Genomic DNA, 15,841 nt, shown 5'->3' with positions numbered 1-15,841 from the left:
ACAAAGTCATTCCAATCTTCATTGTTAAGTTCTGGATACTTCTCTGGAGTAGCACGAAGTTCTTCTATCCTACCACTTTTAGCAATCGGGAGGATAATTGTCCGGGTCAGGAGCTTCTTGAAACTTTTCATCATTTTCCCCGCATCTGATAGTAGTTTAGGCTTATACGTTTCTGGAACCTCGAAAGCATCCTAAAATCACAAAAAGAATTGATTAGTACCCATTAACAGTGTTGAATTAAATGTGTTGAAATATATATTGAAAAAAAATTTAAGTCTTACGTATGTTTCTTTCCATATTTTCTCCTTGAGTTTCGAATCTACATGTCTCCAATCATCATAATTTAGAGGGACTGTAGATCTTGCTTTGACCCCAATCCATGATTGCATATCTGCATATGCTGTTCCTATAGGTTCTCCTTTCTCATTACACTCTAGTTTTGTCTTGCGTCCTTGAGCTTTCAGATTGTTGATGTCATTCTTTTTTGTCTTGCCTCGTCCTTTTGGCTTATTTGCATCCTTTTGCTTTGTCATCTACAAGAGATACACAAATTAAATCGTTTAGTAAGAAACATCATATTGAAAACATCATACTTACTCACTAAAAATCATTTGTATTAACACATTATTAGTAAACTAAACATCATACTTACTCACTTAAACATCATTTGTATTAACACATTATTAGTAAACTAAACACCCACTCACTAAACATCATTTGTATTAACACATTATAAGTAAACTAAACATCATACCTACTCATTTAACACGTTTTCTTTTCTTTTTAGATGATGCACAATCAACCCATATCCCTTCACTAACATCGCTTCTAATGTATTCATCATCATCATCTTCATATGTATCATTGAGTTCATCAACTTGTTCATGTATCCGTTGATGATCAACAAAACTATCATGACATAAATCAACATTTTCTTCTTCATTTTCGTTATCTAAATATTGTCGCTCTGGTGTCCGTAAAACAACTGACCATTTAGAATCAATGGGATCAGTTATGTAAAATACTTGTTTCGCTTGGGTAGCCATGACAAAAGGATCGTTCTTGCTACCTCTTTTGCTTAAATCAACCAAAGTGAAACCAAGTTCGTCTGTTCTAACTCCGCCTTTATTCTCCACCCAAGAGCATTTAAGAAGTGGAATTCGAAGCAATCCATAATCAAGCTCCCAAATTTCATCAACAACCCCGTAATATGTCATAGGGGATTGCACCGGGTTTCTGTCCTTTGCTGATGCAAAATGCATTGCTTCTGCAACAATACTTACTCCACTATTTTGAACTGTTCGAGCATCATCTCTTTCCTTTGTATGAAATCTTTTTCCCCCCACAATGTAAGCATGATGCTTTATTACTTGAGTATCTGGTCCAAACGATATGTATTCTAACTCTTTCGACACACCATGATCAATAGCTAGAATGGTATTCTTTAACCATCCAATAAATGTTTTACGATGCTCCTCTAGTACCCATCTCTGTTTATTCTTGACCTTAGTTGGAATCATTGATTGTAATAATTCCAAGTGATCACTGAAACGATATAGTATAAGTCATATCAAATTTCATTTGAAGTAGAAGAATATAAAGTGTAAAGTTGAATAGAAAATACATAACTTACGTTATATATGGTTGGACTTCAGGGTTATTCTCAAGCACAAGCAAATGAGCTTGATCCAATTCTGATCTAGATACATTCACCATTGATCATTTCCCTCGTAATCCTCTATCAACCCCGTTTGAATGATTTCGTGGCTTGCTAAGTCCGATTGCATCAACTCCTGGTATGTACTCCGTGCAAAATTCGACTGCCTCCTCTGATATATAACACTCAACCATACAAGCTTCAGGCCGATTGTGATTACGCACGTAACCTTTCAATACCTTCATATTTCGTTCAAATGGATACATCTATCTCGCCCAAACTGGCCCACACAACTTCGCTTCTCTTACTAGATGGACCATCAAATGTATCATGATGTCAAAGAATGATGGAGGGAAATATTTTTCAAGATTGCATAGAGTTTTAACTATGTCATCATGCAATGAATTCAATTTCTTCATTTCTAATTCTTTCCCACACAATTGATTAAAGAATATGCAAACCTTTGTCAAAGTTTGTCGAACTTTTTTAGGTAAGACTGATCGAATGGCAATTGGAAGTAATTGTTGCATTAACGTGTGACAATCATGCGATTTCATACCCATTAACTTTAATTCTTCCATACACACTAAGTTTCGAACGTTAGATGAATACCCATCAGGCACTTTCATCTTTGCGAATGAGTTGCATACGGCTTGTTTCTCTTCTTTAGACAATGTGAAAGCTGCGGGAGGTAAATATGTATGTTTGCCTTTATCCACAGGTGCCAAACTGTGTCTTATACCCAACTCAACAAGGTCTAAACGACTAGACAAACCATCTTTGCTTTTACCAGGGATGTCAAGTAACGTACCGACAATGCTTTCACACACATTCTTTTCTATGTGCATGACATCCAAACAATGTCTAACAAGTAAATCTTTCCAGTATGGAAGACAGAAGAAAATCAATTTTCTTTGAAAACATCCATTGGGGTTTCTCTTTTTCTTGCCCTTTCCATACTTGAAATCTATTTTCTCAACTTCTTCAAGAATTTGTCGCCCTGAAAGTGGCAAAGGTGCAACTTCTCCTTCTACGATGCGTCAAATGCTTGTTTTTTATTTCTGTCAGGGTGACTTAGGGGCAAATATCGTCTATGGCCCATGTAACACATTTTGCGTCCATTTGACAACCGACGAGCTCGTGTATTGGTACAACAAATAGGACAACCTTCATAGCCTTTTGTGCTCAACCCTGATAGATTACTATACGCAGGGAAATCACTAACAGTCAACAACAGCACAACCTTCAACTTTAAAACTTCTTTCTTAAAACCATCGTATGCATCAACACCATCTTCATACAACTCTTTCAAGTCATCAACTAACGGTGCCAAATAAACATCGATATCATGTCCCGGCTGTTTAGGCCCTGAAATCATTAGCGATAACATCGTAAATTTCCTTTTCATCACCAACCAAGGAGGAAGGTTGTACATAACAAGGAACACAGGCCATGAACTATGTCGGCTGCTAAGAGATCTATGTGGATTTACTCCATCGGCTAATAGACCAAGCCGTAGATGTCTTGGTTCAGCTGCGAAGTCTGGATTCAAATAATTTACTTTTTTCCAAGCTTGTGAATCAGCAGGATGTCGGAGTTTACCGTCTTTCATTCGCCTTTTCTCGTGCCATAATAAGTTTTCAGAAGTTTCTGCACTTCGATAGAACCGCTTGAGTCGCGGAATGAAAGGCAAGTACCACAAGACTTTCTCTGGAATAAGTTTTTCGGATCTCCTTACTCTTGTTCGGCTTGTACCGTGGCAAACCACATTCTGGACAAGTGTCCATGTGGGCATGCTCTTTACGGTACAAAATGCAATCATTGGGACATGCATGAATCTTCTCATCTTCAACCCTACCGAACTTAAAGTTTTCTTCACCTCATATGTCAACTCTGGAAAGCAATTTTCCATCGGTAGGATCTCTTTAAAAGCAGATAGAAATTGACTAAAGCACTTATCACTTACTCAATTCTCCGCCTTTATGTTATAAAATTTCACCATAGTTGATAGTCGGCGTTTTTCACAACCACTAAATAACGACTTATCTGCATCTCTAACCATGCTATCAAATTTTTTAGGATCATGAATAAACTCTTCTTGAGCATCATCAAGCAATTCTGTAGGATGATCATCACAATCATTACTTTCAAAATGATCATCGACCCCTCGCCTACCTAACGGATATGGGTCTCCCTTCATCGATTCCCCATGCCAATACCATTTAGTATAACTTTTATCGATTCCACGACAAAATACATGATTCTTTAACATGGTAATATTTCCTTTTGATATATTACAACAATCGATACAAGGACACCGAATTTTTTCAGGATCACTACAATTCTTTAGGGAAAACTCTAAAAAGTTATTAAATCCTTCTACGAATTGTGGGGTTTCTCTCTTCTCTTCCATCCATGACTTATCTATTTTAAAAATAAAAATAAAATTCCTAACAAACAAGATTGAAATAAGAAACTTACAAGTTGCTAGAAAAATCCTAAGCACACTTAGTAATTAAATATTAAAACACATGTTCATTTAAGAATCCTAAAAAAAATTGGCCATAGTTTCCCCTATTTCTACAACATTTTCCAATTTAATAACTATATAACAATGCACGCAAGTAAATCAGATAACAATAAAAAATAATCAAAATAGCATTTAACAATATAATAATTGTCACCCATCCGACCGCAGTACATTTATATCGCAGAATCTACTTCACTATGGATGAATATCTAACATATTCAAACTCCTCTAATAGCTTTACAATTAGTAAAATAAGGAGTGTAAATATCAGCGAACAGAACCAACCTTCTCTTAGCTCCTGGAAAGCTTTTCAGAAACTTCACCAAAAATAAAAGTCCAGATCTAAAATCTGAAATCTAAATTTCAAATTATGCAAACAAATATATATATATGACAGTATGAGTGAGATCTTCCAAAACTTGAAAAAATAAAAATAAAAAAAAAAAAAAACAATCTTAATTTATGAATAAATCTGATCAAAACAAAAATTAATTTTAAAATAAACCTAAAAAAATTAACATGCAAACCAATTAAAACAAAACAGGTTGTTTTGTGGATACAATATCAATGAAAGCTTGAATTTTTTATTAACAAACAATGAATGAATACAAGTTAGAGTGTATATACAAGCTTTAGTTTTGATCTGATTACATAACTCAATGATCAAACATACATTGCTCTTCTTAATATCTCTCAAAACCTTAAAAAATTCAGAAGAAGAAAAAAGATGTAATTGGAAGTGTGAAAAGAAACTAACTACTTAAACTAAGTGTGACACGGCTTAAAATTAAGTTGGCTAACCGAGTTGATTGAATCACCACAAAAGTGTGTGTGCAAAAGTTACTAAAGGAATAGTTTATGTGTAGGAACATTGTCAATATGGAATACTCGTAATAGGTGGAGTTACTGAAACATTAAAAATAAAAGAGAAAGAGCTTTATAATTTCTTCTTTGGTGAGCACTAGAGAGGGAAAGAGCTTAAAAATATACTGCTTATTTGGTGTCTATTAGAAAACAAAGAAAAAGAGTAGTTAAATCACTTTCTATGTCATAAAAGTAAAATAATGATAAAATGAAAATCTTACTCATATAATTATCATGAGTTAATTGTTTAGTTTTGTTTAAGAATTGAAATATATCAAAAAAAACTTAATTATAATTTGATAATCAAACATTATCGAAAATTTTAAATATGCAAATAATAACTTAAAATAATCCACAACAATAAAAATAAATAAAACATTAGTACAAATTAAAAGTTAAAAGCGGTAAACGATACATCTTTTATGATATGTATGTTTCGTGACTTGTTTGTTAGGGATTTGGCATCTAATAATTTGTTGATAACCGTTCTCCCCAATTGCAATTCATTTCTACAATACCTATTTTGTTTTTTATTAAAATAAATAAACAAAATACATGCCGACTTCTATCACTATCCAATTCTATAGATGGATATATAATGGTAACTAAAAATCAGTGTGAGTTATCTAGCAAGTTATCCAATATAGCTTATATAGTTCAATCACTCAATTCATTTGGACAATAAGACCAGCTCATATATTATTAGTTTATATCATCTCAAAAAGAGGAATTCATTTGAAACAAGAATTCTAATAAACGTGTGCTCTGTTTTTATATTATATTCTTTTCTTTTTCAACTAACACAAGGTTTTTCCCTTTTTCTTTTTTTTTTCACTTGAAGAGGGAGAGAAAACTAACACATACTTATGAATAAGGTATATTAATTTCTACAGTGTACGTATTAATATTAGTTTTGAAATATTAAGAGTTCAAAACCATTAATTCACTTACATAGAGATCAAACAAACACAGAAGTAACACGTCTACAGTCTACAGATCGATCTCATACCTTACAATAGGATTTGTTTTTGCAAGTGGAAGAAATAAGAATAAAACTTAATGTTCTTAGATTGAACACAGGCGTCATGCTTCATACAACAAGCATCAAGCCCATCACAATGTTTCTTCCCAGGACATCCACTGTACAACAACCCACAATACTTGCCATATCTCAAAAAAGGAGGCACTTATGTTTTTCCAACCAAAAAAGAAAGAAATATAAAAACAAAACAGTTACCTTTTTCAAACAGAACATGATAGCTAAGCCAGTAAAAATTTAACATGTATTTGTAATATGTACCTGAACAGAAGTCCGACTCACATGTTCGTCGACTACAGCTTTTACTCTGTGTGTTTAGATGTAATTAACAGGTATATATGAAAAGAAACAGCAGCAACAACAACTGATAAAATAAAGTAAGAAAATAGAAAGAAATAAAAAGAAAGAACAAACCTGGGAATAAAGACCAAACGGGAGGCGTTATCTTCTACGGCGTCGCCAATGTCGGTTTGGGCGAGGGTTAATTTCTGGGTTTGGGCGAGGATTTAGATGAGAGGGTTTGGGCGAGAGGGTTTGCGTGAGGGTTTGGGCGAGGATTTCTGGGTTTGGGGGAGAGGGTTTCTGGGTTGGGACTTGGGGGTTGTACGTCGAGCTGGATATGTCGATCAAGAGGCTGACGTGAGGGATTTTAGGGATGACATTTTATCCCGGTTATTTAGTTAAAACCGGGATAAAAGGGTTTCACACTAAACCCTTTTATCCCGGTTTTTAACTAATAACCGGGATAAAATGTTTCCCTAAAAACTTTATCCCCTGTTTGGCAAACTCATAAAAATCGAATCTTGAAATTATTTTTTTGCCTTTAATATTTTTTTTTTAACTTTCTACCAAACAGAGCCCTTGTCTAAAAAAATATTTGCTGCATATTTGAGGCGCCAAATCTAAAAGTGGGATAAAAAGTCTCAATATATCTTTTATCCAATTTTTTACTTTTGTTAACTAAAAAAGTGGGATAAAAGGTCCCCTTTCTTGTAGTGAATTCTAATTATCACTATGAATTAATTTAATATTTTTTAAATTTAATTCAAGATATTAGTGTAATTTGAATTTGAAAATAGTTAGTATCTATCTTTTTTGCTTAATAATCTATCTTATTTTTAAATTTGATTATACCTTATCTTATTTTTAAATTTAAGGTCAGATTTAAAATATTTTAAATTAAATCTTTTTTAAATAATTTGACCTTATTTAAATTTAAAATAAGATAACTATAATCATGTAATTTTAAAAAGATGTAAGATATTTTGCTAACTTTTAAATCTTGTTATTTTATTTATTTAAATTACATTTAAAATCTGAAAAAGATATTCATTTATCTTTTCTAATTTTTTTATTTAATTTTTATTTATAAAATAACATTTTAATTTTAAAAGTAGTTAGCAAATTTTGAAATGATATTTAGGTTGGTTGAAACCTAATTTTTCAAAATTGTAGGTTTAATTTTAAATTTAATTTTTTTAAAAAATTTTCAAATTTTTCAAAATTTTTGAATTTTTTTTTTATTTAATTAATTATTTTCGAAATTAATTATTTAATTTAAAATTAAATAAATCCTACATCCAACTATCCAGCTAACCTTGTTGCAGGAGTATGTGTTTTAGCTTGTTTGTAAGTTTTCAAAACCTATTATTACTTGATTGCAAATAGCCATGATTACTTTTTGCCAGATCTAATGATCTGATGGCTCCCTTGGTCAAGTTAATAATTTGTAACAGGTATATTTACAATCTTCTTTCATCTGTGTATGACCTAGCAACATGATAGGACCCATCCAAAGTGTGCCTGTGTGAGCCTATGTGTTTAATTTCATTATACATGCATATAGGTTGTTGTTGCTAAATAAATTATCATAGTTCTTGATAGATTTTATTTAGGCCCATTTAGTTTTGGGCTTAGTCAATTAATAACAGTTGTTCATTTTAAGGTTAAATTCCTCTCTTTTGGGCCTTGTGTGAGAGTTGGGAGCCATAGAAGTGGGTACGACATACTGAACCCAGCACCCCCTCACATGAACCACCCCAATTGTGAAGGCCCATTTGCCAAATTTGAACAACTGTACTAGCCAACTTAAATCTGAATATCTTTTGGATTTAAAATTTCAAAATTAAGTTGAGGAATTTTAGGCATTGGTTATTAAGATTCTTTAGATATTTTTTAAGTTAATATCTTTTCGATAATAACTTAAAATGGAATATTTTTTAAATTAAGTAGTTACAACTTAATTTTTGATATTTAATTAAATTTAAATTTGAAAATATTTCAGTTCTAGATTTTATCTAATACAACTTAAATTAGATATTTTTTCAAATTTTGTGGAAAAGATACTTAGTCAAATAAGATATTTTCTAGATAATTATTTCTAGACTACTTATTATTTCTAATATTAAAATAGGAAAATATTATACTTTGTGAAATTAATTATTTATATAATTAATTTTGGTACAATTTATTTTAAGTATATTTTTCCTAGTATTAAACTAGAGATTCATAGTTAAGCCTTCTCTACACTTAATTATTTATTTCTTGAATTTAATACATTTAATTAATTTGAAAATTAAATATCTAAGTTGATTTTCATCATCATACTTAAATATTTCTTTTTCATGACACTTAATTAAATAGAAAATTATTTTTAGTTGAAATTTATTTTTTCAACTAAATTTAAATAATTTTCAAAATATATTTTTTCTTTATTTTATTAATCAAATTTCGAAATTGCATTTCTTAAATGCTGGAATTTCAAATTTTATCTTGAAAAATAGATTAAGTTGTAAATTAATTATTTATTTTAATTAATTCTTGGATCAACTTAAATCAATGATTTTTTCATTTATTGATCAATTTAAAATAAATTGAATTAAAGTATATTATTAGAAATTGAATTAATTAGTCAAAGGAAAATCTAGCTAGATGATATTTTTGCTTGAAGTATTTTTCTAGTGTATTTAATTAAATAGAAAATTAATATTTAAGTTGATTTTCATCATCATACTTAAATATTTGAAATTTTTTCTTATATATTTAATTAAATAGGAAAATTATTTTTTTTTTTTATGTAAATTAATTTTGGGCCAACATTAAATTAGAATAATTTTTCTAGGATTTATTTTTTATTTTAATATGCAATTTCAAAAATTGTATTCTTAAATACTTTAATTTTTTTAAATGCAATATATATTTATAGAAAATTAAATTTGAGTTGTAAATTAATTTAAATTAATTTTGTAACAACTTAAATTGAATATTTTTCTAAATATTTATTGGAAATTATTACTAAGATGGAAATAATTCATATTATTTTCATATCCATCTAAGTAAAATTCATAAATATTAAATTAATATTTACATTTAGAATTTTTATTCTAAATTGGAAATTTTAATTAAATAAATATATATTTAAAATAAATAGATTAAATAAAGAGAATCAAAGAAAATACAACTCACTTTAAATAATGAGCTTGATTATTATTAAGATATTCGATCTCCATTGTTGGTCTTACAAAAGTTAAATATTTTCAATATAACCTCAAGACGCTAGACTTCGTCCCCCTATGGATGGTTATTCGTTGAACGCATTTAACACCGTAAAATCTCATTTGATAAGTGTTTTGCAAGTTTTCGTCTCTATTAGACTCTCCCCTACGGTGACTACTTAGAGATAAACTTATGAAACATGAAACAATGGTGGAAGCTCATAAAATGAGAATAACCTTTACTCTCGCCTACCGGGACAACGTTGAATTCTTATTTTGATCGAATAAAAGGTTGCTAGAATGGTTTCTATTTTAGATGAGCTGACAACTCTATTCAATAAATGATACTTTGACTCTCGCCTACCGGGACACTGTATCAGTTTGTTGGAAACCTTGGAAATTATTTAGGATTGTATGTTTTATTATTTTCACTTGTCATTCCTACTTGCTATATGCTTAATAATTTCTGAATTGTGTATGAATTTATATTGAACCATGTTATTTTCTGTTATTAAATTGTAGTTTAATTTCGAATCTTCATTGTTGGTCTAATATGTTTGTTTTTCTAATGAGATAAATCCCTAATAGATTTTCGCCATTAGACATACATAATAGTGTTAGATCTCGAAAGATAAATATTGTATATGCAACATCTACCTGTTCATTAATTGATGACACCTTAGACTAGTATTTTTACAATATGAAATAAGAAGATTACATAAATAAGATTACTTTGTCTTTCGCTAATCAAAGCATCGTTGGATTCTTATTTATAAACGAAATTATCCTAATTCCTCTTAGCTTATTCATTTCGAATTAGCTCAATAACATATCATTGGATGAATGGTCTATAAATCATTTCATGTCATTCTATATTTTCTCTTAAGAAATTAAATGACAGATATGATTATAATCCCGAAATTCTATTCCCAATTGATATAAATCCTCAATCTTAGAAATCTCCTACTTGTAAGGGCAAATCTGACTTAGAGTTAAATTAGTAGTGGTGGTCCAAGATAGAATTACTCATAATATTTTGTATAAATTCAAGTCTTTGACTTTAATTTTAGATTCCAAACAGAAATTTTCTTCTATTTCTAATTCCAGAATACAATACAGTTACACTTTCTCAAGTTTTTAATATCCATCTTCTATTAATGGATTCAAACTGTATGGAATATGAGTTAGGTATTTTGTGACCAGAATCCACTTGCACTATTCTAAGAATTCTTTGATGTAACTAAACCTAAGTCATCAAAAGACACAACCACATGTTTTTTTAATCTATAGCATTTGTATCTTGTTCATAGAGGATTTGACAAGATCAATCTCTGCAAAGAGTTAATATGCCTATATCAACTGAAAGTAGTTCATCTCATTGGCAGATGGATGTACATTCAGGGGTGGATATGAGTTTTTCGTTGTATTCTTAAAACGATCACTCTAGATTATACCTTATGCAAAGAAATTTAAAATGTTTGAAAAATTTCATTAATTTCTAGCAATTGTTAAAACCATTAAGGTAAGTGGTTAAAGATCTTGCGAACTGATAGGGGTGGAGAAATAGTTAGTAGATATGCAGTTCAAAGATCATTAAATTTATTTTTGAATTATATCCAGACTTACCTCCCCAGAAGTTTCGAGTTGCATGTTGATGATTAGTTACTAGTCGTTGCCTAATTCCTTCTATGGTAATACAATTTCAGAATGATGTAATGGTTGTATACTTAATGTAAATCATTACTAGATTCATGGATGACCTAATCAAAATCTTAAGAAAAGCTAGAACTATTAACCATGGTTTGTTAGCTATTCTAAGTGATTACTTCTAGCTTTTCTTAAGATTTTGATTAGGTCATCCATGAATCTCCCATAGTCAATAGATAAGAAAGTGTTTGTTCAAACAAATACTACTTTTCTAAGATAATGACTAAGTTTGAAAATAAAGTAGCAAATAAAGGAGATATTTAATTCTTGATTCCAAAAGTGTTCTATCATCTTATTTGACATATGATGATCCCACTGCCTCTGTTGTCTTGTCACAACCTAAGAGGTTAATACCATTTAGTCTTCTTAGACATAATTCACGGTACCTTGTTGTAGTGGGAGAGTTTCTAGGAACTCACCTTCTTATGACTTGGGAGACACTAGTGATTAAAATCCATTGTGAGTTTAAACAAGTAATGAATTGTCAAGATAAGAAACTAAGAAGAAAGCCAATAGAACTATGGTTTAATCCATTCACATGGAATAACCTAAAGTTTTATATTACAAGGAGATAAAAGGAAATTTTAGTTAATAAGTCTATTCAATGGACTTAACAAACTTCCTGTTCCTAGAATTATAGGTTTAAGTTTATCTAAACCTATGGCTTGTGGTATACCTAGTAATTACTTACTCTAATGCAAGAAACTTACTTTAGTAGGATGCTGAAGCATTTTTCTTTCTAATGACAATCTATAGAAGCTTCACAACTTCTTAAACATAGATTTTATTTATCTAAGGAAAAGTTTCAACTATTCCAGAAAAGATAAAGCCATGAAAGAATTTCTTATATCAACAGTGAGAGGTCTCAAATATGCTTTAGTATGCCTTAGACCAGACACCGGCTGTTGAGTGGGAGTAATGAGTAGGTATTAGATTAATCCTGGAGAAGAACATTAGAAGACAATCAAGTAAATCTTAAGATTAAGAAGAGGAACTATATGTTAGTCTATAAGGGCGTGTTTAAAACTCTTAGACTTACACCATATCAGATTTCAAAATTTTCCTTTGTGCTAGAAAATCTTTCTGATAAGATGGTGGTTACTCTGGGGTGGAATAGTGATTTTGGAGAAGTGTAAAAACCTATCTGAAGTCTCTAGGTCTACCAGGAAGGGACTCAATGTTAAAGTTACAGGAAAGGTACTTATTCAGTCTAAGGAAAGTACTATACATTTTTGGCACCATTCCAAATTGCCTAAACTACTAGTGTTAATTTCTTTAATAACCAAAAGTAGTTGCCAAAGGTATAGAATCCAGTATCCCAAGAGAGTAGACATATAGAGAGGAATTTCACAATATCAATAATTTTGTGATTAAGGAAGAGTAATGGTGGAGAAAAGGTTGTGGTTAATTCAACCTTTCAGATCCTATTACGAGGAGTTTACTACTACTACGCTTAATTTGTATATCGAGGTGTTGAGATTATTTGAAACACACTTTTTGTTTTATATTAGTGCAAGTGGGAGTTTTTTCGGTTTTATGCCCTAAATAAAACTCATTTCAATATAATCAGATTTACTTATTAATATAGATCAGAAATAACATTTAATGTTGCATGGTTCACATGATTTATTTCATGATTATATATACATAATGTATAAATTTATCTGAAACCCTTTTCACATACTTGATCCTGTTTATTGTGCCGTCAACACATTGGAAAGTAAACATGACTATGTGAATAAAGTTTCCTAGATTTATCAGACATAGGATTTTACTGATATGGTAATCTACAACAGAGTTTACTTGCATTTGGAGAAGTGCTATGTTCTTTCCAGAGCATTGGTTAAAGTAAAGCTCAGGTTGGATGCATGGAGTATGCATCGGAAGGGACTGATATTGAACTTTGACTTAGATTTATTAAACTTACCGTAATATCTATTCAAGTCAATATCGCCTAGTTGATCCTAGATCAAATGTTCTTAATCCTGTTATGATTAGGCTCAATCTTGAAAGGCTATTCGTGTTCTTTGATTTGTTAGTTAAGCCTACTTTTAGGTCAGGGTGATACGTACATTTTGTAAACACGGTAGTGCAATTGAGTGGGAGCGCTAGCATAAACATGGAATCTATAGCTTCTATCTGGCGAATAGTAAGCAAAGGATGATCTCCTTCGAGCTTGACCAAATGAACATAAATGGTGGAGTACTCATTTCACATAAGCTGAAATATCATTTATACGAGGTCAAGTGTTTTAAGGAATAAATACATTGTAGGGTGTAACGGTAATCTAATCCCTTTACGTTGTAGATCATTCATATAGAGAATCATTGATCAAATTAGGATTATAACAATGGATAACTGGTGATGTATCTATATGGTGGAACATATAGAGCATTCTATATACTGAGAGTGCAATTCTAAGTTCTATGCGTGGATTCAACGAAGAATTAATAAGTTAGTGAATTTTAGTGATAAATTCTTGATCTACTTATTGGAAGCTCGGTTAAATAGACCCATGGTCCCCGCACTAGTTGAGATAATATTGCTTGTAAGACTCATATAATTGGTTTTGATTAATCAATTATAATTCTCAAATTAGACTATATCTATTTGTGAATTTTTCACTAAGTAAGGGCGAAATTGTAAAGAAAGAGTTTTAGGGGCATATTTGTTAATTACGATACTTTGTATGGTTCAATTAATAAATATGATAAATGACAATATTATTTAATAATTATTTATACTTATTAAATAGTTAGAATTTGCATTTAAATGGTTGAATTAGAAAATTGGGGTTTTTGAGAAAATCAGATGCAGAAAAGTGAAAACTGCAAAATTGCAAAAAGTGAGGCCCAAATCCACTAAGCATGGCCGGCCACTTTTGTAGGCAATTTAAACTGATATTTTCATTATTTTAATGCCAAATAATTCAAACCTAACCCTAGTGGAATGCTATAAATAGATAGTGAATGCTTCAGGAAAATTACACTAAAATTTTCTATTTTTCCTTCTGAGAAAAACCTGAGCCTTCTCTCTCCCTATCTTTGGCCGAACCCACTCTCTCTCTCTTCCTCATTGAGATTTCGAAATACTTAGTGGATGAGTAGTGCCCACAAACAGCAAGTGATACCTTAACCATAGTGAGGAAGATCGTGAAGAAAGACTTTCAGCAAGAAGGAGTTTCAGCATCAAGGATTCAGAGAAAGAGATCCAGTTTCAGATCTTGATACAAGGGTTAGAGATCTGAACGGAAGGAGTCATATTATTCCGCTGCACCCAATGTAAGGTTTCTTTAACTTTATATGTGTGTAATTCATCGTTTTAGAAAGTTCTTATTTAGGATGTTAATAAACATACTTGTGAGTAGATCTCAGATCCTGGTAAAATAATTTCCAACATATTTTTCCTAGTATTAAACTAGAGATTAATAATTAAGCCTTCTCTATACTTAATTATTTATTTCTTGAATTTAATACATTTAATTAAATTGAAAAATTAAATATCTAAGTTGATTTTCATCATAATACTTAAATATTTTTTTTTTCAAGACACTTAATTAAATAGAAAATTATTTTAAGTTGAATTTTTTTTTTCAACTTAAATTTGAATAATTTTCAAAATATATTTTATTTATTTTATTAATCAAATTCGAAATTGCATTTAATTATGCAAGATAATTTTGAATTTATCCTGAAAAATAGATTGAAGTTGTAAATTAATTATTTATTTTAATTAATTTTTGAACCAACTTAAATCAATGATTTTTCCATTTAATGATTAATTTAAAATAAATGAACTAAAATATATTATTATTAGAAATTGAATTGATTAGTCAAAAGGAAAATCTAGATTGATAGTATTTTTGCTTTAAGTATTTTTCTAGTAATTATTTTTAATGTATTTCGAAAATAGTATAGTATTATACTTTCTTTTTCAAAATACAATAAATATATTCTTATGAAAATTTAAATTTGAGTTGCAAATTAATTTAAATTAATATAACTTAAATTAAATAATTTTCTTAATATTTATTGGAAAATTAATACTAAAATAGAAATAATTCAATTTATTTTCATAACCATCTAAGTATAATTTTATAAATATTAAATTAAATTCTATTTAGAGTTTTATTCTAAATTTGGTATTTAATGAATATATATATTATAAATAATAAAAGAAAATACATTTTAAATAATGAGCTTTATTATTATTAACATATTCGATCTCCATTGTTGGTTTTACATAGCTTTTGTTTTAGTGAGTAATCCTCCCTAATCGAGGAACGTTCATTAGCAAGTTAGCACCGTTTAATCACGAAAGATAAGTATATTTGTAAGTGTTTTATATTAGTATTGATCACCCTAATGGTGACGACTTGTATTTGACTTACAAAATATGAAACAATGGTGGAAGCTCATAAGATAGAATAGCCTTGACTCTCGCCTAAATGGGACAACACTGGATTCCAATCTTGATTGAATAAAAGGTTGCTAGAATGTTTAATATTTTAGATGAGCTGACAACTCTATTCAATAGATGGTAGCTTTGAC

General features: G+C 30.1%; 2 protein-coding genes across 2 annotated transcripts; both read right to left on the bottom strand.

Annotated features, from left to right (window-relative positions):
• Positions 1-952: 952 nt before the first annotated feature.
• LOC133036304 (uncharacterized) lies at positions 953-2,391 on the bottom strand. Its single transcript, XM_061112859.1, has 3 exons — positions 1,634-2,391; positions 1,089-1,545; positions 953-985 (listed from the first exon to the last, which is right to left on the bottom strand). The coding sequence occupies exons 1-3, from the start codon at positions 1,714-1,716 to the stop codon at positions 953-955; spliced, it is 573 nt and encodes a 190-aa protein (XP_060968842.1). The 5' UTR covers positions 1,717-2,391.
• Positions 1,924-3,569, bottom strand: LOC133036303 (uncharacterized). The gene is made up of 2 exons (XM_061112858.1): positions 2,825-3,569; positions 1,924-2,687 (listed from the first exon to the last, which is right to left on the bottom strand). Exons 1-2 carry the CDS (start codon positions 3,567-3,569, stop codon positions 1,924-1,926), a joined length of 1,509 nt encoding a protein of 502 aa, XP_060968841.1.
• Positions 3,570-15,841: the final 12,272 nt, after the last annotated feature.

This window comes from Cannabis sativa, chromosome 3 (genome assembly GCF_029168945.1).
Source record: "Cannabis sativa cultivar Pink pepper isolate KNU-18-1 chromosome 3, ASM2916894v1, whole genome shotgun sequence".
Classification (NCBI taxonomy): Eukaryota; Viridiplantae; Streptophyta; class Magnoliopsida; order Rosales; family Cannabaceae; genus Cannabis; species Cannabis sativa.
Note: the sequence above shows the minus strand (reverse complement) of the source record. Positions and strands in the feature narration are given on the sequence as shown.